Source organism: Gnatocerus cornutus, chromosome 1 (genome assembly GCF_029298725.1).
Source record: "Gnatocerus cornutus isolate USDA-ARS CGAHR chromosome 1, icGnaCorn1.1, whole genome shotgun sequence".
NCBI lineage: Eukaryota > Metazoa > Arthropoda > Insecta > Coleoptera > Tenebrionidae > Gnatocerus > Gnatocerus cornutus.
Genome location: NC_142233.1, coordinates 35313959 through 35338211, shown reverse-complemented (window position 1 = coordinate 35338211; position 24253 = coordinate 35313959). Strand labels below are relative to the sequence as shown.

General features: G+C 39.4%; 10 protein-coding genes across 10 annotated transcripts; 6 read left to right on the top strand and 4 right to left on the bottom strand.

Moving 5' to 3' along the window:
- Window positions 1-48: 48 nt before the first annotated feature.
- Window positions 49-635, top strand: robl (dynein light chain roadblock). Its single transcript, XM_088033592.1, has 3 exons — window positions 49-141; window positions 186-264; window positions 310-635. The coding sequence occupies exons 1-3, from the start codon at window positions 139-141 to the stop codon at window positions 519-521; spliced, it is 294 nt and encodes a 97-aa protein (XP_087889718.1). The 5' UTR covers window positions 49-138; the 3' UTR covers window positions 522-635.
- A 35-nt stretch (window positions 636-670) lies between these two features.
- On the top strand, window positions 671-1258 carry ND-B12 (NADH dehydrogenase [ubiquinone] 1 beta subcomplex subunit 3). The gene is made up of 2 exons (XM_088033583.1): window positions 671-829; window positions 885-1258. The coding sequence occupies exon 2, from the start codon at window positions 888-890 to the stop codon at window positions 1203-1205; it is 318 nt and encodes a 105-aa protein (XP_087889709.1). The 5' UTR covers window positions 671-829; window positions 885-887; the 3' UTR covers window positions 1206-1258.
- Rae1 (ribonucleic acid export 1) lies at window positions 1249-2558 on the bottom strand. Its single transcript, XM_088033521.1, has 2 exons — window positions 2138-2558; window positions 1249-2094 (listed from the first exon to the last, which is right to left on the bottom strand). Exons 1-2 carry the CDS (start codon window positions 2414-2416, stop codon window positions 1294-1296), a joined length of 1080 nt encoding a protein of 359 aa, XP_087889647.1. The 5' UTR covers window positions 2417-2558; the 3' UTR covers window positions 1249-1293.
- Window positions 2559-2814: 256 nt separating this feature from the next.
- On the top strand, window positions 2815-3830 carry PCNA (Proliferating cell nuclear antigen). The gene is made up of 2 exons (XM_088033526.1): window positions 2815-3126; window positions 3175-3830. The coding sequence occupies exons 1-2, from the start codon at window positions 2906-2908 to the stop codon at window positions 3734-3736; spliced, it is 783 nt and encodes a 260-aa protein (XP_087889652.1). The 5' UTR covers window positions 2815-2905; the 3' UTR covers window positions 3737-3830.
- LOC148182124 (cytochrome b-c1 complex subunit 7-like) lies at window positions 3822-4308 on the bottom strand. The gene has a single exon (XM_088033572.1). It carries the CDS (start codon window positions 4206-4208, stop codon window positions 3873-3875), a length of 336 nt encoding a protein of 111 aa, XP_087889698.1. The 5' UTR covers window positions 4209-4308; the 3' UTR covers window positions 3822-3872.
- A 49-nt stretch (window positions 4309-4357) lies between these two features.
- On the bottom strand, window positions 4358-5781 carry LOC148182123 (EARP-interacting protein homolog). The gene is made up of 5 exons (XM_088033511.1): window positions 5641-5781; window positions 5070-5597; window positions 4803-5023; window positions 4608-4757; window positions 4358-4557 (listed from the first exon to the last, which is right to left on the bottom strand). The coding sequence occupies exons 1-5, from the start codon at window positions 5680-5682 to the stop codon at window positions 4398-4400; spliced, it is 1101 nt and encodes a 366-aa protein (XP_087889637.1). The 5' UTR covers window positions 5683-5781; the 3' UTR covers window positions 4358-4397.
- RpS25 (ribosomal protein S25) lies at window positions 5774-6605 on the top strand. The gene is made up of 3 exons (XM_088033564.1): window positions 5774-5865; window positions 6037-6313; window positions 6487-6605. The coding sequence occupies exons 1-3, from the start codon at window positions 5863-5865 to the stop codon at window positions 6564-6566; spliced, it is 360 nt and encodes a 119-aa protein (XP_087889690.1). The 5' UTR covers window positions 5774-5862; the 3' UTR covers window positions 6567-6605.
- Window positions 6606-6639: 34 nt separating this feature from the next.
- Window positions 6640-7896, top strand: LOC148182121 (uncharacterized). The gene is made up of 4 exons (XM_088033522.1): window positions 6640-6916; window positions 6966-7160; window positions 7212-7323; window positions 7372-7896. The coding sequence occupies exons 1-4, from the start codon at window positions 6791-6793 to the stop codon at window positions 7863-7865; spliced, it is 927 nt and encodes a 308-aa protein (XP_087889648.1). The 5' UTR covers window positions 6640-6790; the 3' UTR covers window positions 7866-7896.
- Window positions 7897-8999: 1103 nt separating this feature from the next.
- Rab1 (RAS oncogene family member Rab1) lies at window positions 9000-13182 on the bottom strand. Its single transcript, XM_088033550.1, has 6 exons — window positions 12981-13182; window positions 12484-12556; window positions 12382-12429; window positions 10241-10288; window positions 9966-10193; window positions 9000-9917 (listed from the first exon to the last, which is right to left on the bottom strand). Exons 1-6 carry the CDS (start codon window positions 12992-12994, stop codon window positions 9720-9722), a joined length of 609 nt encoding a protein of 202 aa, XP_087889676.1. The 5' UTR covers window positions 12995-13182; the 3' UTR covers window positions 9000-9719.
- Window positions 13183-15330: 2148 nt separating this feature from the next.
- Window positions 15331-24204, top strand: wech (tripartite motif containing 71 protein wech). Its single transcript, XM_088049308.1, has 3 exons — window positions 15331-15474; window positions 19272-19859; window positions 22094-24204. Exons 2-3 carry the CDS (start codon window positions 19285-19287, stop codon window positions 23403-23405), a joined length of 1887 nt encoding a protein of 628 aa, XP_087905434.1. The 5' UTR covers window positions 15331-15474; window positions 19272-19284; the 3' UTR covers window positions 23406-24204.
- Window positions 24205-24253: the final 49 nt, after the last annotated feature.

Genomic DNA, 24253 nt, shown 5'->3' with positions numbered 1-24253 from the left:
GTTTTCGAATATTTGAGGTTATGTCGGTTTTGACAGATGGTACGGTTGGTGGCACTGGTAAATACGTGGTCACGTGACGCTTTGACAGCTGTCAAACTTGTCAAAAAATCGTGATAGTTTTTTCGAAATCGGCTAAAAATGGTACGTAAAGTTGTCTCTCGCTGTTATTTAATTGTGTTTTTTAGTCTAACGAAGTGGAGGAGACGATGAAACGTATCCAGTCCCACAAGGGGGTTGTGGGGACTATTGTTGTCAATTCAGAGGGTGAGACTGTGGGGTTCGGTTTATCGATCTAACAAAATGTTTCAGGAATCCCCATTAAGACAACGTTAGACAACACCACAACGGTGCAATACGCGGGTTTGATTAGTTCTTTAGCCGATAAAGCCAGAAGTGTGGTTAGAGATTTAGATCCTTCCAACGATTTAACGTTTTTACGCATCAGGTCAAAGAAACACGAAATTATGGTGGCGCCGGACAAAGAGTTCATTTTAATTGTGGTGCAGAGCCCCACGGATTAGATGTGTTGATATTGGCCGCAATTTTTGGCTAGTTTCAAACAATTGCAATGTTTCTGTTCTTTTATTAATATTTATTATTTTTAATATTACTAATAAAATTTTTGTACTATATAATTTGTACCAACAAATTATTTCTAGAATAGAATGATTCATCGAGTTACCTGACATCGAAACGTCAAAATTCTACACGGTTGGCAACACTGCTTTTCAAGTTCTCTATTATTTTGTAATAAATACAACAAAACGTGCGTTTGTACCTTGAAAAAGACTCAGTTTTAGGCATTTCAACAAGATAACCCTATTTCTCGGTAAGCCCCGTTTGTTGCCACAGTCATTACGTAATAAAGTGAGGTTATATTGCAGATTATGGGGGGCCACGGTCACGGGCATCATGAGCCTTACACGGTTCCAGACTACAAAATCTACAAAGTTGAGGAAGTCCCAGAACTCGTGGCGACCAAAAGAGCCCTAGCCTCTCAAGGCCTCAAAGACCCCTGGCTCCGCAATGAAGTCTGGCGCTACAATCGCAAAGAATACGGGACTGAAGGTGGTCGCCTTAAAACGTTTTTTTTCAGAGGTTTTAGAGCTGGTTTTGCTGCCTTCGTTGTTACAATAGCCGCCACTGCGATTTATGATAAATTGAACCCACCAGACCATGGGCATGGGCATGGAACTGACCATTAAGTCAGTGTTCTCTTAGCTGTTATTAGACTAAATAAACTGTCAGTACATTCAAACTTTTATTCCATAAACGTGCAACTAATAAAAAAAGTTATGATGAGGTTCTAGGTTTGAGTTCTTCATAGCAAGATCTAAGGAAAATATAATTCTTCTTGGTGGAGTTGTAGTATTCATGCCCTTTTGACCAATCATAACTGACGGCGTAGGCAAAGATTTGCCCGTTGCTGTTGAAAGCGCACCGTGTGATTGGCTGCTCCATTAACTCAGACGACTTTAACTTAGTTCTTGCGTCTTTATCCCAGAAGCTGAAAGTGCCATCAGATCCCACCGTTGCTAAAGTCCCATGAACAGGATGGAAAGCTATATCATTAACTGCATAGATATCCTGGTAGCCATTCGGAGCCCCATTTGACCTGTGACACTTGAAAGTAAAGTTGTCTTTCGGATTTGTTGGTGTGACGTATTGGATAGCGACGCGGCCTTCAACAGACCCAAGCGCGTACCCCGTTGGGGCTTTTTTCTTGTCTCTGAAGATAGCAACACATCTGTGTTGGTATTTCAGGGGGCTATCAAGCACTTTGAATTGTTGGGGCTTCCCGTCTAATTGATACACGATGATTTGGCGCCCCGCTGTTCCCACCACCGCCATGGGGTAGTCGACGTCTGCGCAGTAGCAGCGCTCTGGTAAATTTATACTCATCATGGGATTGGGGGTGCGGGTGTCCCAGAATTTCAGGGTTTTGTCCCAGGAGCCGGTCATCAAACAGGAGTAATTCGAAGCCTTAATCCAATGACAGGTTTTGATAGGAGCGTCATGTTGTGCAACTTGTACAACTTGATTACTCGCCAAGTCCCAAGCTTTAGCTTGCTTATCACAGCCCGCCATGAAAACCTACGAAAAACCACTGAAAATGCGACAAAAAAAGGGACTTTACCTTGCTCCCGTCGTCGCTCCAGCAAACGTCCAGAACGGGACCCCCACAAGCTTGCATGGACTTCGGGACGCTCTTCCCGGACTGTTCGATTTCCCAGCAGCGCACGTTGTTGTCCCAACTCCCGGCAATCAGGAAGTTTTGGCTCATGGAAGCCGGAGAGAACGCCAGGGAGCTGATGGAGTCGTCTGGGGGCTGCGTCACTTCGAAGTCTTTCATTGGATTCGAATTGCTGGGGGTTGGGGTGGCACCGAAGCCGCCGATCGACGACTGATTAAACATTTTTGTTCACTTCGAACTGAATTGGATTAAACACGAATCTACGTAATAACAAAACACAAATTTTACATCTGTCAACTGGCAAATTGTCGAATTGTTTGACAACACCGGCTGCCAACTTAACATCGTTGCGTAACTAACAATTCAAAGAATTGTTTTGTACGAGCGATTTGTTCAATAATTAGCTCGGATAAGAAAGACGTGAGAAACTCGATTAGACGTGAGTTTTTATCTACGAAATTTTTGGAGTTTCGCATCGAAAATGGTAAAATCCGCGATCACGTGACTAGACGAACCAATCGGAACGCTGGTGGAAATTTTCACGACTACCAACAGAACAAGGGTGAAACTTCTAAATTTGGCGGGTTTTCGTCACGATTTCCCCCGCATTTCATTTCCGACAAAGCGGTTTCTGCCTAAACGTGTTGGTGCTCCGTTTGTTATTATTTCTTGCAACTTTTAGTTCTTTTCGTCAGTAAATAAACCGTAAAAATGTTCGAGGCACGTTTGGTAAGCAGCACTACCTTCAAGAAGATCCTGGACGCCGTCAAGGACCTCCTCACTGAAGCCTCCTTCGACTGCTCCGAGTCGGGGATTCAACTCCAAGCCATGGACAACTCCCACATTTCTTTGGTTTCTTTGATGTTGAGGTCCGACGGCTTCGATAAGTACAGATGCGATCGTAATTTAACCATGGGAATGAACCTCGCTAAGTAAGTACCTTCAAACTCGTTGAATTAAGTCGGTAATTGTTCAATTAGTATGGCGAAGATCTTCAAGTGCGCCAACAACGACGACACGGTGACCATCAAAGCCCAAGACGACGCAGATGTCGTGACTTTCATGTTTGAAGCCAAGAAGCAAGAGAAGATCTCGGACTATGAAATGAAGCTCATGAACTTGGACCAGGAGCATCTGGGAATCCCTGAGACTGATTTCTCGTGTGTTATCCGGATGCCTTCTGGGGAATTTGCAAGGATTTGCAGAGATTTGGCTCAGTTTGGGGAATCAATCGTCATTTCTTGTACAAAAGAAGGAGTTAAGTTTTCAGCTGGTGGTGATATTGGTACTGCAAATGTGAAGATTGCACAGACCAACAACTTTGATAAAGAAGAAGAGTCAGTAACTATTGAAATGCAGGAGGCTGTTACTTTGACGTTTGCTTGCCAGTATTTAAATTCTTTCACCAAAGCCACCCCACTGGCTCCTCAAGTTCAGTTGTCCATGTCTGATAACGTTCCTTTAGTTGTGGAGTACCAGATTCCGGATCTTGGCCATTTGAGGTTCTATCTTGCCCCTAAGATCGAAGAAGATGAAAATTAAGTCTATTGATAAGATTATTTTATTACTTTCTTATATTACTCTTACTTTTAATTAGCGTTTCTGTAAGTTTTTAAAGAATACAAACTTTTGTTAACATTAATTTATTACAAGATACAACTACAATCAATGGCAACACTTAATAATTCTTCTCCCATTCCTCGCGTTCTTCCCGTTCTTTAATAACTCTTTCCACAAGAGGTTGGAGGTAGTGGCGGTCTTCCTCTAGCTTCGTCCACTCATTTTTCGGAAGAATGTCTTTCTGGATCGACAGCTGAATAGCTCTTAAAATCCGGTAGTTGCGAGCGTCCCGTTCCTGCTGGGGGAGTCTCCTCAGGGCCTCCTGGACGTCAGGATCGTACTCATCCAAACAGTCGTCTCTCATGAGCCCCAGTTTGTTGAAACCAGAAAGATTGTAGGCCCATCTTTGCAGAGCACTGCTCATGAAGCGCCGCTGCACGAACTGGAGTGCCATTTTCGGTTTATACAACAAAATTGAGAGATTTCAGTTGGATTAGGTAACAGAACCGTAAATGTCACCCTAAAAACACGGCTGGGGAACTTTTCGGGCGTGGAGTGGCGACACTGACACCGCGCGGGAAATTCAAAAAAAATAATGGTAAAAATGGTGGATGCGCTGGGTAAAATTATTAATTTATTAGCACTACAACATTATCTGGTACTTCAGGGACTTCTTCACCCTCGAAATGAGCAACCGCCCGTCGTAGCTCAATGAAGCAAAGACCCAGGGCTCCGCTGGGGACCACTCGGCGCAATAAACGCTGTCTTCGTGCTCGCACCATTGCAGGGGGCCATCAGAGATCCTGCAACTAAACCAATAGTACAAGTGCCACATTTTATTTCTCCCCCTTACATCTGCTTCGTATCTGAATCGTCGTGAATACACACATCGTTATTGTTCTCAGAGCTGACACTTGCAGCGCTCGATATTAAAACTCGCGCGTCTGAACTGGCGGATAAAAGGAGTTGATCGTGGAAAGGATTGAAGCGGATACACCAAACCCTAAAATTTCGGACTGATTAAAGAATTAACAAAGAGAGGAGGTACCAGTGAGAATGGTCACTTCTTGAGTAAACCGGTTGAGCAGTTTGCCTGAAATCCCAGATTTTGATCAGAGCGTCGTCTCCACACGTCGCAATGTGGTACTGCTTGTTCATATTGTAATCCAAGTCTCGCAGTAACTGACTGTGGACGTTATCAATGCTCCAGGCGACTTCCCCAGACCTCACGTCGTAAGTTTTCAAGTGTGTCTCAGTAGCTGTTGTGAACTACAATCGAACATTACTCCAACTCCTGAGGGAGAAGTAATTTTACTTGATTGCAATTCTGGTGCGGGTTCCACTTCCCGGTTGTGAACTTTGGGTTGTTCTTCCCACTCAATTGCACGCTTAAAATACTTTTCCCGTCCTCTCCAGACACGTCCCAGAAGACAACCTGACTGTCCATCACCGACGCGACTTTATTGGGGTCAGTTGGGTGGAATTCCGTCGTTTTAACCTCACTCCCAAACTGACTAGTATCCAGTTTTGTGAGCACTGGTAGACTTTCCACCACTTCGAGATTCTCGCTTTGGGGCAACTTGTACAGAGCTGTCTTCATGCAGCACGTGTTGTCGCTCGCAACCGCGTTGTAACACGTCGCGAGTTGAGACTCCTCCACGGGGCTCGTGGTCAATTTCCAAATTTCCCCATCCGGGTGGTTAAAAACCGAAGTTTTCAACGTGGAGTCTTCATCATTAAACTCCACCAAGTGCACCTGGTTAGTGGACTGCTTCAACGACTGCGTACCAATAAAAAAACGGATTTTCTCGGTCTCGGCGAGTTGGGGGGCCAACGCTCGCGCCTACAAATAAAAGTGACGAGGGGGCACCACAGTACGGAATTACCTGAAATTCCAGCCCGTAGATAACAGAGTTGTCGTTTTCCATCGCGCTACTGGTTCGAAAATCGTAAAAACGAGAAAAACATTCCTTTGAGAGGTTAGAATCGATTGTTTTGAAAACGTCAACTCGTAGTTGGGGATTTTCGTCGCGTTGTTGTGGTAAGGGTTGACTTTTGACAGCTCGACTTCCGTTGATGGCTGCCTTTCTCTTCCTGTGAACGTCAACATGGTGAGTGTGCTCGTGCTTTTCTCTCCCCAAAACACGGAAAACTCAAATTAGAATCAAAAAGTAACCTCAAAATTACAATTTTCGATCATTTCTTAGTACTTTGGTTATTTTATTTTGGGGTAACTTCCAAAAATAACCAAACACGTGTCTTAACTCGTCTGTTTGTTGTAGCCCCCTAAGAAGGACACAAAAGCGTCGGCGAAGCAGCCCCAAAAGACCCAAAAGAAGAAAGAAGGGTCCGGCGGCGGCAAAGCCAAGAAGAAGAAGTGGTCGAAAGGAAAGGTCCGCGACAAGTTAAACAACCAAGTTTTGTTCGACAAAGCCACTTATGATAAGTTGTACAAAGAAGTTCCCTCGTACAAACTTATCACCCCCTCGATAGTCTCTGAAAGGTTAAAAGTGCGAGGATCCTTGGCGAGGAGGGCGTTGATCGAACTGCAACAGAAAGGTGAGTAATTTCTTCTTCTACAAAGACTCCAGGAAGCTGTAATGATGAAACTCCCAAAACCAGAATGTCTGTGACGGTTTTAATTTAAACTGATTTAATGAGTCTGATGAAAAACAATTGCGACTCACTTCAACGCGAGATTGGGGCAGTTTTTACAGTTTGTTTTGTTTCAGGACTCATCAAACAAGTGGTGCAACATAGAGCTCAGCTTATTTATACCAGAGCCACGAAAGGTGACGACCAAGTTGCTTAAATGTATGACTACATTTCATAATAAATAGTTATAAAAACATTTGAGTGTTATTTGACCTGTAGAATAAATATAAAAACTATTCCGGCCTTCTGAACAAAAAAAGTTTTTTGAGGTTATGTGTATCTAACCTAAAAACCGCGGCTTTAAATGCGCGTAAAATCCCTACGAAAGCATGGAATTTGCTCAGTTTTAACGCTTTTTTGTACGATTTTCGATGAAAAGCGATGGAAAAGTGCGTTTTAAAGGAAATTCGCACCCAAAACAACACCCCTTTTCGTTTGTATATCGCAGTTTCGCGCAGTTCCCTGGAGGCGATTTTACTGCAGAAGGAAAATGCGTGGAAATCGACGGTATTTTCTCCATTAAAACCTGCAATTTTCCCTTAAATTTCGTTTGTAGGTCCAGAAGAAAAGTTTGGGGGTGTTGGCCAAAGAGCACAAGCTCTCCCTGGAGGATTACTGCACTAAATTACTAGAATACGTGAAAAATGGGGGCTCCGAAGTCGCCTTCGTGTTCAACAACCCCGAATTTGCCATAAACCGCGTTCTAACAGGGTCGCTCATGGTGAAATTCTTCACCTGCGCCGTAGAGAAGGTACCCCAAATTCCCCCCATTCCAACCACTAAAAGGGGACTTTTATTACAGGTAGACTACACGAAACACGTGGAACAAATCATGGACCAATTATACTCCGACCATTTAAAGTCTTCAGAGCGCCTCCACGCCCTCAGAACCGAAAACGAACAACTCCTCCAAAGTAACCCCCAGAGTTACAACCCCACTTATACTAATCCGATGATTGCAGATAAAACCCAATGCGAATCGAAACTAAACGACCTCATCGAGAAGAAAATCGCGGAGGAAAACGAGCAATTCGGGCAGTTTGTCATGATTTTAAACGAAAAAAAGCGGCGGATTCTGCACTTAACGGAGCTCCTGGAGGCGTTCAAAAACGGGAGAGCTACGACGAATCCGCTGGTGTCTTCAAAATCCAGGAAACGAGCGGCTCCGGTGAAGAAAGTGGAGGTGATTTCCGAGTCTGAGGACTCTGAAAACTCAACAGAGACTATTGAAGACACGTCGTGCAAACCGTCGACTTCAACAGACACGTTCGATTTCCTGGAGGAGTCGTTCACGCAGCCCCACACTGTGCCGAAGAGGGTAAAAATCGAAAAGTCTGAAGATGTGGTGGTGGCTGCGCCACCCAAGTCCCCGCCAAAGACTGAACCGGAAGTTGCCGTTGAGAGGAAATCGGCGGATATTGATTTGAGTACTCAGCAACTTCTCGATTTGTTGTGAGCTATAATAAAATAAGGAATCGATTTGAATATTAATTCTTTACTTATTACAATAATTCTTACGATTTTTAGTTTAATAGTTTTTCCGTCCAAGTCGATTGTGCGAATTTTCTGGAAGGAAAGATAGTAAAAACTGCGTAATTAAAACATTCGCACACTTGACTGATTAACCTCTCTGGGAAATCAGTGTATCAGTCTTGGGAAATCAGGAGAAATCGTTTGGAAATCAGGAAAATCAATAGAAAATCACTAAAAATCGAGGGAAATCATTAAGACATTAGAGACAATTAATAGGAAATCAGGGGAAGTTTACGAAATCACATAGAAATAAGGGGAGTTTGGACGAAAACTATACGAAATTACAAGGAAATAAGGGAAATTTGGATGGAAACACAAAAAAATTGGGGAAATTTAGACGAAATTACAAGGAAATAAGGGGAATTTGAACGAAAACACGAGGAAATCATGAGAGTTTTAAGAAATGACAAGGAAGTAAGGGGAATTTGGTCGAAATTTCCCTGATTTCTTTGTTTCCATCCAAATTTAGACGAAATTACAAGAAAATAAGTAAAGTTTGTACGAAATCACAAGGAATTCAGGGAAAGTTTTACGAAGTAACAAGAAAATAAGGGGAAATTGGACAAAATGACAGGGAAATAAGGGAAATTTAAACGAAAACACAAGGAAATCAGGGGAATTTAGACGAAATTATAAGAAAATAAGGGGAATTTGAACGAACACAAAGAAATCATGGGAAGTTTTAGGAAATAACAAGTAAGGGAAATTTGGACGAAAAGACAAGAAAATCAGTGGAATTTAGACAAAATCACAAGGAATTCAGGGGGTGTTTTACGAAATAACAAGGAAATAATGGGAATTAAAACGAAAATACAAGGAAATAAGGGGAATTTGGACGAAAACACAAAAGCAATCATCGAAATTTAGGCGAAATTATAAGAAAATAAGTAGAGGTTGGACGAAAACACAAGGAATCAGAGAAGTTTTACGAAATCACAAAGAAATAAGGGGAATTTGGACGTAAACACAAGGAAATCAGGGAAATTTAGACGGATATTGGTTTGAGTACTCAACAACTTCTTGATTTGTTGTGAGCTATAATAAAATAAAGAATCGATTTGAATATTAATTCTTTACTCATTACAATAATTCTTATACAAATATGAACTACAAAAATGACAATCTATTATGATTGGTTTAACCATAGATGAACAGCAATCATACAAAATTTGAAATGATTATAAAATGGTTAAGTTTATCCGTTTGCTCCTCTACCAAACTAAACTTGAATTTATTCCCCATGTAGAAAATGAAAACAAAACAAAGTCATGTGCATTCTTTACAAGTAGTGAGTGCAGTGTCTACAGTGTTTCCTATCTTAGAATGAACTGATAAGAGTTATGGAACAAACATTTCAGAGAATTTTGTATTATACTGAATGGAGTCACTTAAAACAAAAATCACATGTGAAAGTTAAGAAATAACAAAACCCAATAAAACTACTAATTAAATAGACTATGCAAGAAAAATCACATATTTTTAGAAACAAATAATCAGGTCCTGTTCGAGTATAAAATATAAGACATTCAGACTATTTTTTTCTAAAAACACATAATACAGTATTCAGAAGCATTTGAACAAAATCAAACTCCTTTGAAGTTATCAATAATTAGGCTAATGATATTGGTGTTTATTACATTAAAATTTAACAAGGTTCTGAAGAAACTAACCAAATTTAAAATAACTATACATACAAGACGGATATTACTATAATAGGCAGCTCACCGCTACCAGAAAAATTAAAGAGATGACCTGCAGACAAAAGGTGACTAAATTTTCAGCAACATCCAGACTTGGTTGTTTCAATTGGACGCCCTTGATCTATTTTCACCTTGCTGGCTTGATCAGCAGCAGATGAGGGCGGTCCAACTCGATTCTTAATTTCCGCAGCCATCGTCATAAACGCCTGTTCAACATTAGTGGCGTTCTTCGCCGACGTCTCTAGGAAAGGAATGCCTAATTGATCCGCGTATTCCTGCAAAAAATCGTCACACTCGGCCTCCTTCAACTAACCCAACTCTACCTTGGCTGTTGTGTAATCTACCACTTTTTTTGTAGTGAGATCGCTTTTGTTGCCCACTAGTAACTTGTTCACGTTATCGCAGGCATAACGGTCTATTTCTTCCAACCACTGTTTCACGTTATTGAAACTGTCTTGGTCTGTACAATCATACACCACTATAATTCCATGCGCACCTCGGTAGTAACTGGAGGTTATTGTTCTGAAGCGCTCCTGGCCCGCAGTGTCCCACTAAAACGCTATTTGAAAAAAAGACACGGAGGGGGCGGGGGACTTACGATTTGTAGTTTTATAGTTTTTCCGTCTAAGTCGATTGTGCGAATTTTCTGGAAGAAAAGATGGTGAACAATGCGTCTTTACACGATGTAATTAAAACACCCGCACGCTTCACTGATTACCCTCTCTGGGAAATCAGTGAATCAGTCTTAGGAAATCAGGGGAAATTGTTTGGAAGTCGGGGAAATCAATAGAAAATCACTGAAAATCGGGGAAAATCATTAGGACATTAGGGACAATCAATAGGAAATCAGGGGAAGTTTTACGAAATCACAAAGAAATAAGGGGAAGTTGGACGAAAACTAAACGAACTTACAAGGAAATTAATAGTTTGGACCAAATCACAAGGAATTCAGGGGAAGTTTTACGAAATAACAAGGAAATAGAGAGGAATTGGACGAAATCACAAAGAAATAAGAGGAATTTGGACAAAATCGCAAAAAAGTAAGGGAAATTTGGACCGAAACACTAGGAAATCGGGGGAATTTAGTCGAAATCACAACGAATTCAGGGGAAGTTTTTCGAAATAACAAGGAAATAAGCGGAAATTGGACGAAATCACACGGAAATCCGGAGAATTTAGACAAAATTACAAAAAATAAGTAGAGGTTGGACGAATTCACAAAGAATTTAGAGGAAGTTTTACGAAATAACAAGAAAATAAGGGGAATTTGGACGGAAACATAAGGAAATCAGGAGAATTTGAACGAAAACACAAGAAAATCAGGAGAATTTAGACAAAATTCTAAGAAAATAAGTAAAGTTTGGACAAGAACACAATTAGTTCAGAGAAAGTTAAAAAATAACAAGAAAATAAGGGGAATTTGGACTAAATCACAAAAAAATAAGGGGAATTTAGACGGAAACACAAGGAAATCAGGGGAATTTAAACGAAAACACACGGAAATCAGGAGAATTTAGACGAAATTACAAAAAATAAGTAGAGGTTGGACGAATTCACAAGGAATTCAGGGGAAGTTTTACGAAATAACAAGGAAATTGGGGGAAATTGGACAAAATCACAAAAAATAAGGAGAATTTGGACGGAAACGCAAGGAAATCAGGGAAATTTAGACGAAATTACAAGGAAATAAGTAGAGTTTGAACGAATTCAGGAAAAGTTTTACGAAATAACAAGGAAATAAGGGAAATTTGGATAAAATCACAAGGAAATCAGGAGAATTTGGACTAAATTACAAATTACAAGAAAATAAGTAGAGGTTGGACGAAAAATCATAAGGAATTCAGCAGAAGTTTTACAAAATAACAAGTAAAATAAGGGAAAGTTGAACGAAATCACAGGGAAATATGGGGAATTTGGACAAAATCACAAAGAATTTATGGGAAGTTTTACGAAATAACAAGGAAATAAGGGGATGTTGGACAAAATTACAAGGAAATAAGGAAAATTTAGCCGAAAACGGAAGGAAATCAGGGGAATTTGGACAAAAACACAAGGAAATCAGAGGAATTTAGACGAAATTACAAGGAAACAAGTAGAAGTTGGACGAAATAACAAAAAATTCAGGGGAAGTTTTACGAAGTAACAAGGAAATAAGGGGAAATTGGGCTAAATCACAAAGAAATAAGAATTTAGACGAAATTGGGACAAAACCAAATGAAATGAATATTCAACGTTCATCAAATTTGTAGTACTACTGACACAGATATGTTATCATCTACTGCGTATTGAGCACCTTTATGTGTTTTTAATTCAATTAGAACCAAGTTAGATTATTTAAACTACTCATTCAGATTAATTGAGACGTGAACACGTTATTTTTCATTCGCATTTACGAACTTTAAACGGCCATAGACAATGAGAACTATAAAATGTTCACGTTGCCTTGGAACCATTAATTTTTATAGCAAAAATATCAAATATTTACTCGCATTTATTGGATTATGTATGTGGAGGTCTGATATCTATGTTGGGTTGGTAACACTACCCCCCCTTGTCATAGTAGCCTTGGTAAGACAGGTCTACCAACAGGTAAAATAAAGCAAGGCCTACTTATAAATAGCCACACGTTCAAACAAGAAAGTGTTTTTGTCAGGCGAACAACTTGAAGAATTGCTGAATAATCATTCCATGCATGCGGGCGGTAAGTAGAGTTTACGACCCTCGTAATGTAATACTTACAAAATCTACACCAATAGTACTAATGTAACTTTCCGTATATGTGTCATCCTGAAATTGTTTATAATAAAATAGTTGAACTCACGTTTGTAAACCACAACTTACTGCAAACCTAAGTAGTAAACACGACTTCCCCACGCCCGAATCTCCGATGAGGAGTAATTTGAACAGATAATCACTGGAAATAAAGAAATCCCATTATAGTTTATGTTATTGTTGGAGTAACCTTGACTGGAGATCCGTCAGGTGTTGGCATTCGAATTTAATAATAAAGTCTGAGTTGGTTAAAAGGCAAACATGCAAGGGGGCTATCGCAAAGTCCACATTTCGGAACAATGAGTAAAGAGCTCGAGTTGAGTCATGAAATCATAAATGACGTGCCACTTCTAGATAATTAAGTTGTGAATAGTGGGTGGAAACGCATAGGAAATTGATCGCCGCCACCAGAACCGCGGGGAAATGGCGATTTTGGCGAATTACACGGATTAGAAAGCATGATAATTGAAAGAAAAAACGGAAATCTTGACGCAAACTGCGCAATACACGTCAAAATTTTGCATTACACTTCCAACAAGTCAAAAAATAAATAAATCGATACTTACTACTCTGGATTCATATTTTCTTTATTTATTATAAACAATAGGCTTAAACAACACTAGATGCGAGCACTTTTCTTTACTGTCACCTTAATTTACTAGTAAAACTACAGAAATTTCATACACAAATAAGTAAATTTAGGACAATGGCTACTACGATTGACGTATCGCGACAACTTTGTTGGTGATTTTTGCTCCTGCAGCGGGATGGCAGCACTTGCCGCGCAACGCGCTAAATTCAAACCGAAAACCACGCGATCGGAAATTTGCAGTCTTTGCTTTGGCGGTACCGCCTGCCGAGCGGTGTCTTTGAAGTGCATAATCCTGTTAATCTGCACTGTCCCTAATGCTTCACGGAAAGGTGCTGCTGGTCACTTTCCAGAGAAAATTGAGCCATTTTACGGCAAAAAATTGAGAGCTCGCCCGACAAAAGTGAAACATCTGGAAGTCATTTGATATTTTACAGTTATTACCGAGTCCTGACCGTTCGTGAGAGTGCCATTCCTTTACCCCCATAAAATAATTTATTTACACGGTTGTCAAGAAAAGTGGGTATTTGTACTGACCAGATGTGCGTGTTATTTTATGTTTCTTTTATGGGAAAGAAACTCATACCTTACTATGAATATCATTTAATTAATTATTCAATGGATTTAGATTTCTTGAACACATTTCAGAAATGTTAAACAAGATAAGTGCATTCCGGTCTTGAAACGGTGAATTTCTACCAGAGGAGAAGTTTTACAGTTCATGGGAACTTTTAATAATAGATGAGGCTCCATAAAGTTCAATTTGGTTGCCAACAAATGTGGTAGTCGGCACGTAGAATAAGCAGATTTGGGAAAGTCCTGTTTTCCATAAAAAAGTTTAAGTTTAAGAGGTCATAAATTAAAGGCTTGGCGATAAAGGCGGTCGGCACCAACAGATACCTGATCTGAAGTCTTCCCAGAAAATATCTGTCGGTCTTGGAATTGATTATTGTAAAATGGTGGAGCTGAATTGTTTGACGTTTCAAAAAAAGTACTTTAATCAGCAGTAACTCAGTTATTTGTTGTCGTACGTGAATTCCGAGCCCAGATTTGGAATCTGCGCGAAATTCTGCTTGAAATGAGCTATAATATATATGTAAATAACTCAATTTTACTCCAAAAATAAGCCAGATATCGATCTCAGAACTTTGACATAGTTTTAATCATGAATTTTTCCGAAAAACCTCAAACTTTCGACTTTTAGAAAATCTAAGAACTATTTCTTATGTAAAAAGTCGCGAGAAGAACGATGGCACAAACTGCACCTTAATATCTGTAATAGTTTCCAAAATATTGAGCACGGTTTGTTTCGAACCTTCATTTGGCCCTCTGGCGACAACCCAAAAATTCAAACGGCGATAACTCAGTTATTTGTTTACGAAAATTAAAAATTCTTGCGGCTTTGGATTTAGCGCGACATTCTGGGTAAAATGAGCAAATTTGTTGAGATTGCTTAATAAATAAACGAGGCATTAGCCAAAAACTGTTTTGAAGAGGTCTTTTTGGGGTAATTTTCAATATTTTTTTTCGAAGTGAAAACGACGCTTAATCCCTATGAGTTTCCATCAATCAAAAAAACAGCTCAAAATCTATCAACTGGCCAAATTTGACATCGGTTGAACAAATAGTTTACGAATTATGGCCAAAAATAAAAAAATTTGAAAAATTTTCATCGTTTGAGACGGATTTTTTTTTCGCGAAAAATCGACCATTGAATTTTGGGCTTTTGAGAACTTTTTGTAACGTAGAATGAGCCGAGGAAAACGATGCCGCAAACCGCATCTCAATAACTGTAATCGTTTCCGAGATATTTAGCTTTAAAAATTAGGAAAAATGAAAATCAACTATTCGAAACTTTGATCGGCCATAACTCAGTTATTTATTGTCGCTTATAAATTTCTAGCCCAGATTTGGAATCTGCGCGAAATTCTGCGTAAAATAAGCTATAACAACTCAAGTTTGTTCCAAAAATAAGCGAGATGTCGAACTTCTGACGTCAAATTACTTGACAGAAACAAAAGAGTGTTTCTCCAATCAAAGACAAGACTTGAAATTCGAAAGCCAACTCAGAATGAATTTTTTAATCGCACGATACACCCAAAACAGTGCCATTCTTCCTAAATTTCTCCTCTCTCCGCGTCCCACTCTCGATTTCCCGATCAATCACCGCCTTGGATCTTATCTTCCATTTCTTACATTCTTATTTTCGTAGAAAAACCGAAATCCGTAAAAGGGCTGAATCTTCCCATTTCGACGAGGGTTTAGCACATCCCGATTGTGCGAACTGCGCATGGTGGTGAAGGGAGGGACATGCAACCCCTAGTTGGGCAAGGGAAGGGCAGAAAAGTGTACGAAATTTCTAATATCTTCGGAAGGTCGCAGTAACACACGACACAGTAGTGAGACAAGTGGTGCTTGTGAGTGATTTTAACATCTAAAACACCATCAAAACACCATTTTTATGACAGAATGTGAGTTAGAACCAGTAGACTAGTCAGAAACCTCGCGGAACTTGCAGAATTCGCGGAGCAAAAATGCGGAAAATTTGCCGGTTTTCCGGGCAAAAACTGAAAATTTCACTTAAAATCATCTTCGGTGTCTTGTGTTAACACTTCTTCGGGTTTTGCGAATACAGAAACGCGCAGATTTCTGTAATTTTTGGGGCAAAATCCTCCTAATTTCCCTCGTTTCAAGACGCCTTGCTCAAATGAAAGAAAATCAGGGGGCTAGTGCGCAATTTCAAAATTTCTTTCGTGTTCAAGGTCAGATATAGCGCGTTCTCTTTCTGTTTCATGATGGCCGTGGCGAAGGACGTAACGATCCTCTTTTGCTAGTCCCGTTATAGACGCTAGCAGCCTGATCCTGACCTACGCAAACAATTTCATGAGAGTGCAGGACTTCGAGCAGATCAGAGATCCTCAAACTCTGCGGTTCTAAAACCAAATTTCCTCTCTTCAAGAGGAATTTTCCAACAGCCCTCGGTTTATTAACACTTGAGATGATAACAGCTCCAACTGCGATGACCTACTTTGGTTTTAATGGGAGGGTTCGGAATGCTGAAGAGCTTTAATTGTTGGGGACCTCTGAGATAGAAAGCTCTCGAATTTCACAAGCCGGCGGTGGAATTTTAGGAAAATTCAATGAAGAAAAGACAGTTTTTAGACACGTTGGTACTTCAATTTTTTTCTTTTGGCGTGAAGACTTTGACACCTCATTTTCCCTTCGCAGTTTGCGTGTCGTAATGACCACATTATCGCATTATGAGCCGTCACGAGTCATCGCCAGTAATCAGGGTGTGTTCGAAAAAGCGCATGCCTGTGGCACCCCTGGTTCCTTTTCCGAGAACTCAATAACACGAATTTCTTCGGAAACACCCTAAAATCGCCTCAATCTTTGATTTCTCCTCCCTAAACTTGTGTTTTAAAGTGAAATTTTGCGCCTTGTGCACATGTTCACTTGTCGGAAAGACTTGAGAAAAGCTCCATTGTGTTTATTTATTGTCGAAAACTGGTTTCGCATCTCTACATCTGGTGGCCATCCGGGTTTTGCAGCCCCGATGTTATTATACCCGTATTAGTTAAGAGGTTGAAAGATGTGAGGGCCATTCGCTTACAATTTTAGTACTTTCTACCTGCTGAGGGTGGCTCGGGTGTGTTTGTTCGGAGATGCTGGTGGAATTACAATTCTTTTCAGCGAAAATTTACCAGTGGGGCTGGGTCGGATGGCCAGGTCGTTGCTCTTTTCAAAAACGAAGCCAAGTGTGGATTTTTCAACTACAGACATTTCGGTTTCAATGGGCTTCTAAAAATTCTTTCTTGTTCTAAAAATTTGTAACTTTTCAGAATTAATAAGCACCCTAGAAGTAGCATCGCCTCCAGATGTCGTTGTTTTAACGCAAAAAGTACCAAAGTTATGTTAGAAAATAAAAAAAAATAAAAAATGTTAAAAAAATATAATTTTTCAAAATAAAAAATTCTAGAATCTCTCTCTGTGTGTTCTAAAAATTTGAAACTTGGTAGAGTCAATAAGGGCCTTTAATGTAGTACCGTCTCCAAATTTCGTTGTTTTAGCACCAAAAGTATCAAAGTTAAAACATAAAATAGAAAGTGGTGAAAAAATTTCATAATTTTTCAAAGTAAAAAATTCCAAAATCTCTCTCTGTTGTTCTAAAAATTTGTGACTTGGCACAGTCAATAAATGACCTAAAAGTAGTACCGTCTCCAAATTTCGTTGTTTTACCTCGCAAAAGTATGAAAGTTATAAGAGAAAATAGAAAATGGAGAAAAGATTTTGTAATTTCTCAAAATCAAAAATTCAAAAATCTCTTTGTTCTAAAAATTTGTAGCTTGGCACAGGGAATAAATGACCTAAAAGTAGCACCGTCTCCAAATCTTGTCTCCAAATTTCGTTGTTTTAGCAGTAAAAGTATCAAAGTTATAACAGAAAATAGAATATGGCTAAAAGATTTCGTAATTTCTCAAAAAAAAAATCAAAAATCTCTCTGTTCTAAAAATTTGTAACTTGGCACAGTCAATAAATGGTCTAAAAGTAGTACCGCGTCTAAATTTCGTTGTTTTAGCACCAAAAGTATGAAAGTTATAAGAGAAAATAGAAAATGGAGAAAAGATTTCGTAATTTCTCAAAATCAAAAATTCAAAAATCTCTCTTTGTTCTAAAAATTTGTAGCTTGGCACAGGGAATAAATGACCTAAAAGTAGTACCGTCTCCAAATATTGTCTCCAAATTTCGTTGTTTAATAAGCAAGAAAAGTATCAAAGTTATAACAGAAAATAGAATATGGCGAAAAGATTTCGCATTTTCTCAAAAAAAAAAAATTCAAAAAATCTCTGTTCTAAAAATTTGTAACTTGGCACAGTCAATAAATGGTCTAAAAGTAGTACCGTGTCTAAATTTCGTTGTTTTGGCACCAAAAGTATGAAAGTTATAACAGAAAATAGAAAATGGTGAAAAAATTTCGTAATTTTTCAAAGTAAAAAATTATAGAAATCTCTCTCTGTTGTTCGATAAATTTGTAACTTGGTAGGTTCAATAAACGCCTTTAATATATTTTTGCGTGTCCAAATTTCGTTGTATTAGCGCATAAAGTATCAAAGTTATAACACAAAATAGAAAATAGTGAATAAATTTCGTATTTTTTCAAAATAAAAATTTCTAAAGATATCTCTCTGTTGTTTTACAAATTTGTAACTTGACACAGTCAATAAATGGCTTAAAAGTAGTACCGTGTTCAAATTTCGTTGTTTTAGCAGCTAAAGTGTCAAGGTTATAACAGAAAATAGAAAATGGTGAAAATTTTCGTAATTTCTCAAAATAAAAAATTCTAAAATCTCTCCGTTGTTCTAGAAATTTGTAACTAAGCCCAGTCAATAAGTGCCCTAAAGGTAGCATCACCTCCAAATTTTGTTGTTTTAGCGCCAAAAGTTATAAAGTTATGACAGAAAATAGAAAATAGAGAAATAATTTCGTAATTTTTCAAAGTAAAAAATTCTAAAATTTTTCTCTCTTCTAAAAATTTGTAATTTGGCACAATTAATAAGCACCCCAAAAGATGCAGCGTGTCCAAATTTCGTTGTTTTATCGCCAAAAGTACTCAAGTTATGACAGAAAATTGAAAACGGTAAAAAATCCGTTGGTGATTCTATTTCTACGGGAGGAAAAAATTTGTTGGTTTTTCTATTTCAACTAAAATATGCCAAAAATTCAAAACTACATAACTTTTTATGCAAAGAATTTGTGTATTGTTAGTTGCAGCCACTTCAAAACGATTCAACAGTTTCTTTGCATTGTTTTAAAACAGGATTGAACTAGAACGAAAAGAACGATTTTCACAACAGTAAAAGTGCAAAGATTCGATATTACAAAGCTCCAAGATTTCATTCTTTCTTCCTATCGGCTTGGGCCTTTTATCAAAATTGAAATAAATTATTATCTTTTTTACCACTCTTAATATACTCATTCTATCGTCCGACTACAAAGCATTTCCAGGAAAAATCTCAATTGAATAACACATCTCTTTAAAGTTAGCGCTCAGTCATGGCCATTAGTGTTTCCCAACAAGATCCGACTGCCAACGAGTCGATTCCAATAAATATCCTCAATTTTCATGGACATCACGTTCTAGCAATCTTGAAAGAGCTTCAACACCCCATAAGCTCTCCACTTTTTAATCCTAAGATTAGCTCGCGCTTGTTTACTAAAACCCCCCGTTTGAAGTCCCCGATTCAAATTAACAATTTTTTTGTTCCAGTGCTCATATAACTATGTCATGCAAAAGCGGCGATTCCTCCTCCTGCTCGCCCGCTCCGAACAGCACCGGCATGGACAGCCTCCTCGTAGACCTTTTCTCCTTTATGCAAGAAACATGCAAAAACTGCCGTGAAAAAACCACCGCCTCAGCAAGATGCGTCGAATGCAATCTCTACTTGTGCAATTCTTGTATTAATATCCACAACAAAGACCACGAAATTATCAAACTCCAAGACACGGCGTCGTCATCTTTATCAATCGACTCAGTGTCCGATTCTTCGGAGGCGACGACCAGTCCTTTCAATCCGAGAAGAATGATCTGTGATATTCATCAAGAGCCTGCCAGAGTTTTTTGTATAACGTGTTATGTATCAGCTTGCGGCGATTGTGTGATCAACATCCATTCGACACACGAATTGTCTTATATGAATGAGGAGAATATGATGTCGGTGCATATGAAGCTGCAGGATGAAGCGCGGAACTCGATGGCTGTTGTGGTCAGAGCCACTGATAATGTCAGACTGATGTCCACGAAGCTGCACACGAAGCTGCAGATGAGGGTGGCGGACCTCAAACAGACCTTCCAAAGGTAAATTTAGTTAAATTTTCCATCGGCGACGTGGAGCAGGAAATTACGCAATAGTCATTTTTCAAAGACAATCTTGCGTAATCTGACCTAACGCTCGAGTGGCACATTTCTTTTTTGCAGCTACAACTATGTAAGAATTTTCACTTTGGTATCTGAATTATTTAACTAGTTCACCAGGTAATTGGTGGTTCTTTGCGCGCTTCCTCTTGATGGTACTTACCTGGAGTAATTAGCTAATTAGTACTTAGTGTCTAACTAGCCTGTCTTGTGCCACAGGCTATTGTATGTGATCTGGTGACATTCGCTTGTTTTAAAGTTGGTATATGTTATGTGTGTTTTTTTTTTTGTAATTAAATAAGACAGTCGGGGAAATATTCGCATAATTCGTCTATTTGTAATTAAATAAGACAGTCGGGGAAATAATCGCAAAATCCGTCTATTTGTAAATAAATAAGACAGTCGGGGAAATATTTGCATGGTTCTTCTTTTTGTAAATAAATACGACAGTCGGGGAAATAATCGCATGGTCTGTCTACTTGTAAATAAAGAAGGCAGTCGGGGGAATAATTGCATAATCCGTCTATTTGTGAATAAATAAGACAGTCGGGGAAATATTCGCATGGTACGTCTATTTGTAAATAAATAAGACAGTCGGAAGAATAATCGCATAATCCGTCTATTCGTAAATAAATAAGACAGTCGGGAAAATATGTTCGTCTTTTTATAAATAAATATGGCAGTTGGGGGAATAATCGCATTTATTTGTAAATAAATAAAACAGTCGGGAATATATTCGCATGGTTCGTCTTTTGTAATTAAATAAGACAGTCGGGGAAATATTCGCATAATTTGTCTATTTGTAAATAAAGAAGACAGTCGGGGGAATAATTGCATAATCCGTCTATTTGTGAATAAATAAGACAGTCGGGGAAATATTCGCATGGTACGTCTTTTTGTAAATAAATAAGACAGTCGGGGGAATAATCGCATGTCTGTCTATTTGTAAATAATTAAAACAGTCGGGAAAATATTCGCATGGTTCGTCTTTTTGTAATTAAATAAGACAGTCGGGCAAATATTCGCATGGTTCGTCTTTTTGTAATTAAATAAGACAGTCGGGGAAATATTTGCATAATTCGTCTATTTGTAATTAAATAAGACAGTCGGGGGAATAATTGTATAATCCGTCTATTTGTGAATAAGTAAGACAGTCGGGGAAATATTCGCATGGTACGTCTTTTTGTAAATAAATAAGACAGTCGGGGGAATAATCGCATGTCTGTCTATTTGTAAATAATTAAAACAGTCGGGAAAATATTCGCATGGTTCGTTTTTTTGTAATTAAATAAGACAGTCGGGGAAATATTCGCATGGTTCGTCTTTTTGTAATTAAATAAGACAGTCGGGGAAATATTCGTATAATCCGTCTATTTGTAATTAAATAAGACAGTCGGGGGAATAATCGTATAATCCGTCTATTTGTGAATAAATAAGACAGTCGGGGAAATATTCGCATGGTACGTCTTTTTGTAAATAAATAAGACAGTCGGGGGAATAATCGCATGTCTGTCTATTTGTAAATAATTAAAACAGTCGGGAAAATATTCGCATGGTTCGTCTTTTTGTAATTAAATAAGACAGTCGGGGAAATTTTCGCATGGTTCGTCTTTTTGTAATTAAATAAGACAGTCGGGGAAATATTCGCATAATTCGTCTATTTGTAATTAAATAAGACAGTCGGGGGAATAATTGCATAATCCGTCTATTTGTGAATAAGTAAGACAGTCGGGGAAATATTTGCATGGTTCGTCTTTTTGTAAATAAATACGACAGTCGGGGAAATAATCGCATGGTCTGTTTACTTGTAAATAAAGAAGGCAATCGGGGGAATAATTGCATAATCCGTCTATTTGTGAATAAATAAGACAGTCGGGGAAATATTCGCATGGTACGTCTATTTGTAAATAAATAAGACAGTCGGGGGAATAATCGCATGGTTTGTCTATTTTTAAATAAAGAAGACAGTAGAAGAAATATTAGCATAATAAGTCTTTTTGTACATAAACAAGACAGTCGGGGAAATAATCGCATGGTTTGTCTTTTCGTAAATAAACAAGACAGTTGAGGGAATAATTGCGCGTCTTTTAGATGGTACTTACCTGGAGCAATTAGCTAATCAGTACTTAGTGTCTAATTACGTAATTACTGCAATTAACTTCCTCGTTCTTCTCAAGGTACATCGCGGCCTTGGAAGCCCGCAGCCACGAGCTCGTCACACAAATGGAGTACATCCACCGCGTGAAAGTCTCCCGCCTCGTCAGCCAGATGGAGCGCCTCCAGGTGGTGGAGGCGCGTCTTCGATACGTCTCCAACCAACTCAACGCCGCGTACGTCAGCACCTCTAACAGCGAGTTCATCGTGGCGAACGAGCGAGCCCACACCGAGCTCAAAAGTATCCGTTCTTTCCGCACCGAACTGTCTCCTTGCGAAGACGACAACATCCAATTCATGCAATCTGACAGAGGCTTCTTCAACGCGCTCCGATCTCTAGGACAAGTGACTGGGGGTCCGGTGACGTCCCCCATAGCCCCACCTCGTCTAGAGGCGCCAGTTAACGACCTCGTGCCGAATCCTCCGAGTGTCCAGAAATGCCGGCCGATTTACGGGGTGTCTTCAGACGTCGTCGTTAAACACCCTTCGGACATATCGATGATGTTTGCGAGCGACGGGGTGGAGGACGGGGAGTTGTGCCGTCCGTGGGGCGTCTGCTGCAACCAACTGGGGAACATCATCGTGAGCGACCGGAGTAACAACCGCATCCAGGTGTTCGACTCCAACGGGAAGTTCTTGTACAAGTTTGGGAATCAAGGGAATGGGATGGGGGAGTTCGAGCGCCCCACTGGAGTCTGCGTCAGCCCCAACAACACCATCATAGTCGCGGATAAAGACAACCACCGCATTCAAGTCTTTAGAATGGACGGCACCTTCATGTTTGCCTTTGGCGAAAAAGGAACGAACAACGGCCAGTTTAACTACCCCTGGGACGTGGCTTGCAACTCCTTGGGGGCGATCGCCGTGTCCGACACGCGCAACCACCGCGTGCAGCTCTTCACCAGCACCGGCGTCTTCATCAACAAGTACGGGTATGAATCCAACAACGCCATGTGGAAGTATTTTGATAGCCCTCGTGGAGTGGCCTTCACCCCCGACGGCTCCCTCCTCGTCAGCGATTTTAATAAGCACCGAATGATCATCATTGATAAGAGTTTTGTCAACGCGCGCTTCTTAGGGTGCGAAGGGAGTAGAGAGAAGCAGTTCTTGCGCCCTCAAGGGATTGTTTGCGACGACAGAGGCAACATTGTGGTTGCCGACTCGAAGAACCACCGCATTCAGGTCTTCGACGTGCGGGGAAACTTCCTCTTCCGGGTTGGGCGCTACGGGAAGAACGGCCCCGGGGATTTCGACAGGCCTTCCGGGATCTGTCTTAGTCCAAGCGGGAGGATTGTCGTGGTGGATTTCGGCAACGCCCGCATCCAAGTTCTTTGATTTTCCTTTTGATTTTTGAAACTAACTCAGGGTTTGTTAGGGAAACTCAGGTACCTTCGTTATTGTTAAGAGTCTACGTTGAGGAGGTACGGATTTAGATTAGTAGTTTGATTGCCTTAAACGTAGTTAAGTCACTGTAAATACTTTTATCGCAACATTGGAGACTGATCGAAGACTGATTGTAAATAGATTTAGAGAGAATTTTGCCTCACAATTTAGTTCTTCCTCCTAATCTTTGCCAAGCAATGCAAAACTTGTGACCTGCGGCTGCGGCCATCAATCGTTTGTGTTCCTGTGTTAAAAGAATTTTAATTTTAGATTGTCTGTGGTTTTCTGTCGGTACTTATGAAATAAAACTGATGGATCTAATCATTAGCTGTGGTTAATGATGTAAATAAATCTAAACAATTTCCATTCAAAGATTTTCATGTGCATTAATCTTCGGTTCTTGTGGACGCTCAATGTTCATCGAAATTTTATGAAGTGAGATTTTTTTACGGAAGTCCAAAAGAGAGATTTCTCGATTATATTTTATTCAATTTCAGTTGTTATAATGATTAATATCATTAATCTTTCGTTTATTTTAAGATTGTACTATGACAGTTTCGTTGCTTTGTCTCTTCATGTCTTGTGTTAGTTTGCAGACGAGTTGCAATTTGTATCATTGTTTTATTTCGTTTTGTTTTAAGTTAGTTTTGTCGCAATAATTTACAGTCATAATTTAGGGCTGTTAGCATTAGTATGTAGTCGATTCATTTGTCTATGTATTTAGATTAGTTTTAATCTTATTCCACCTTCTTATGGTGCAATTTCAGTAATATAAAGTTCCTATCAAGACTCTTTTTATT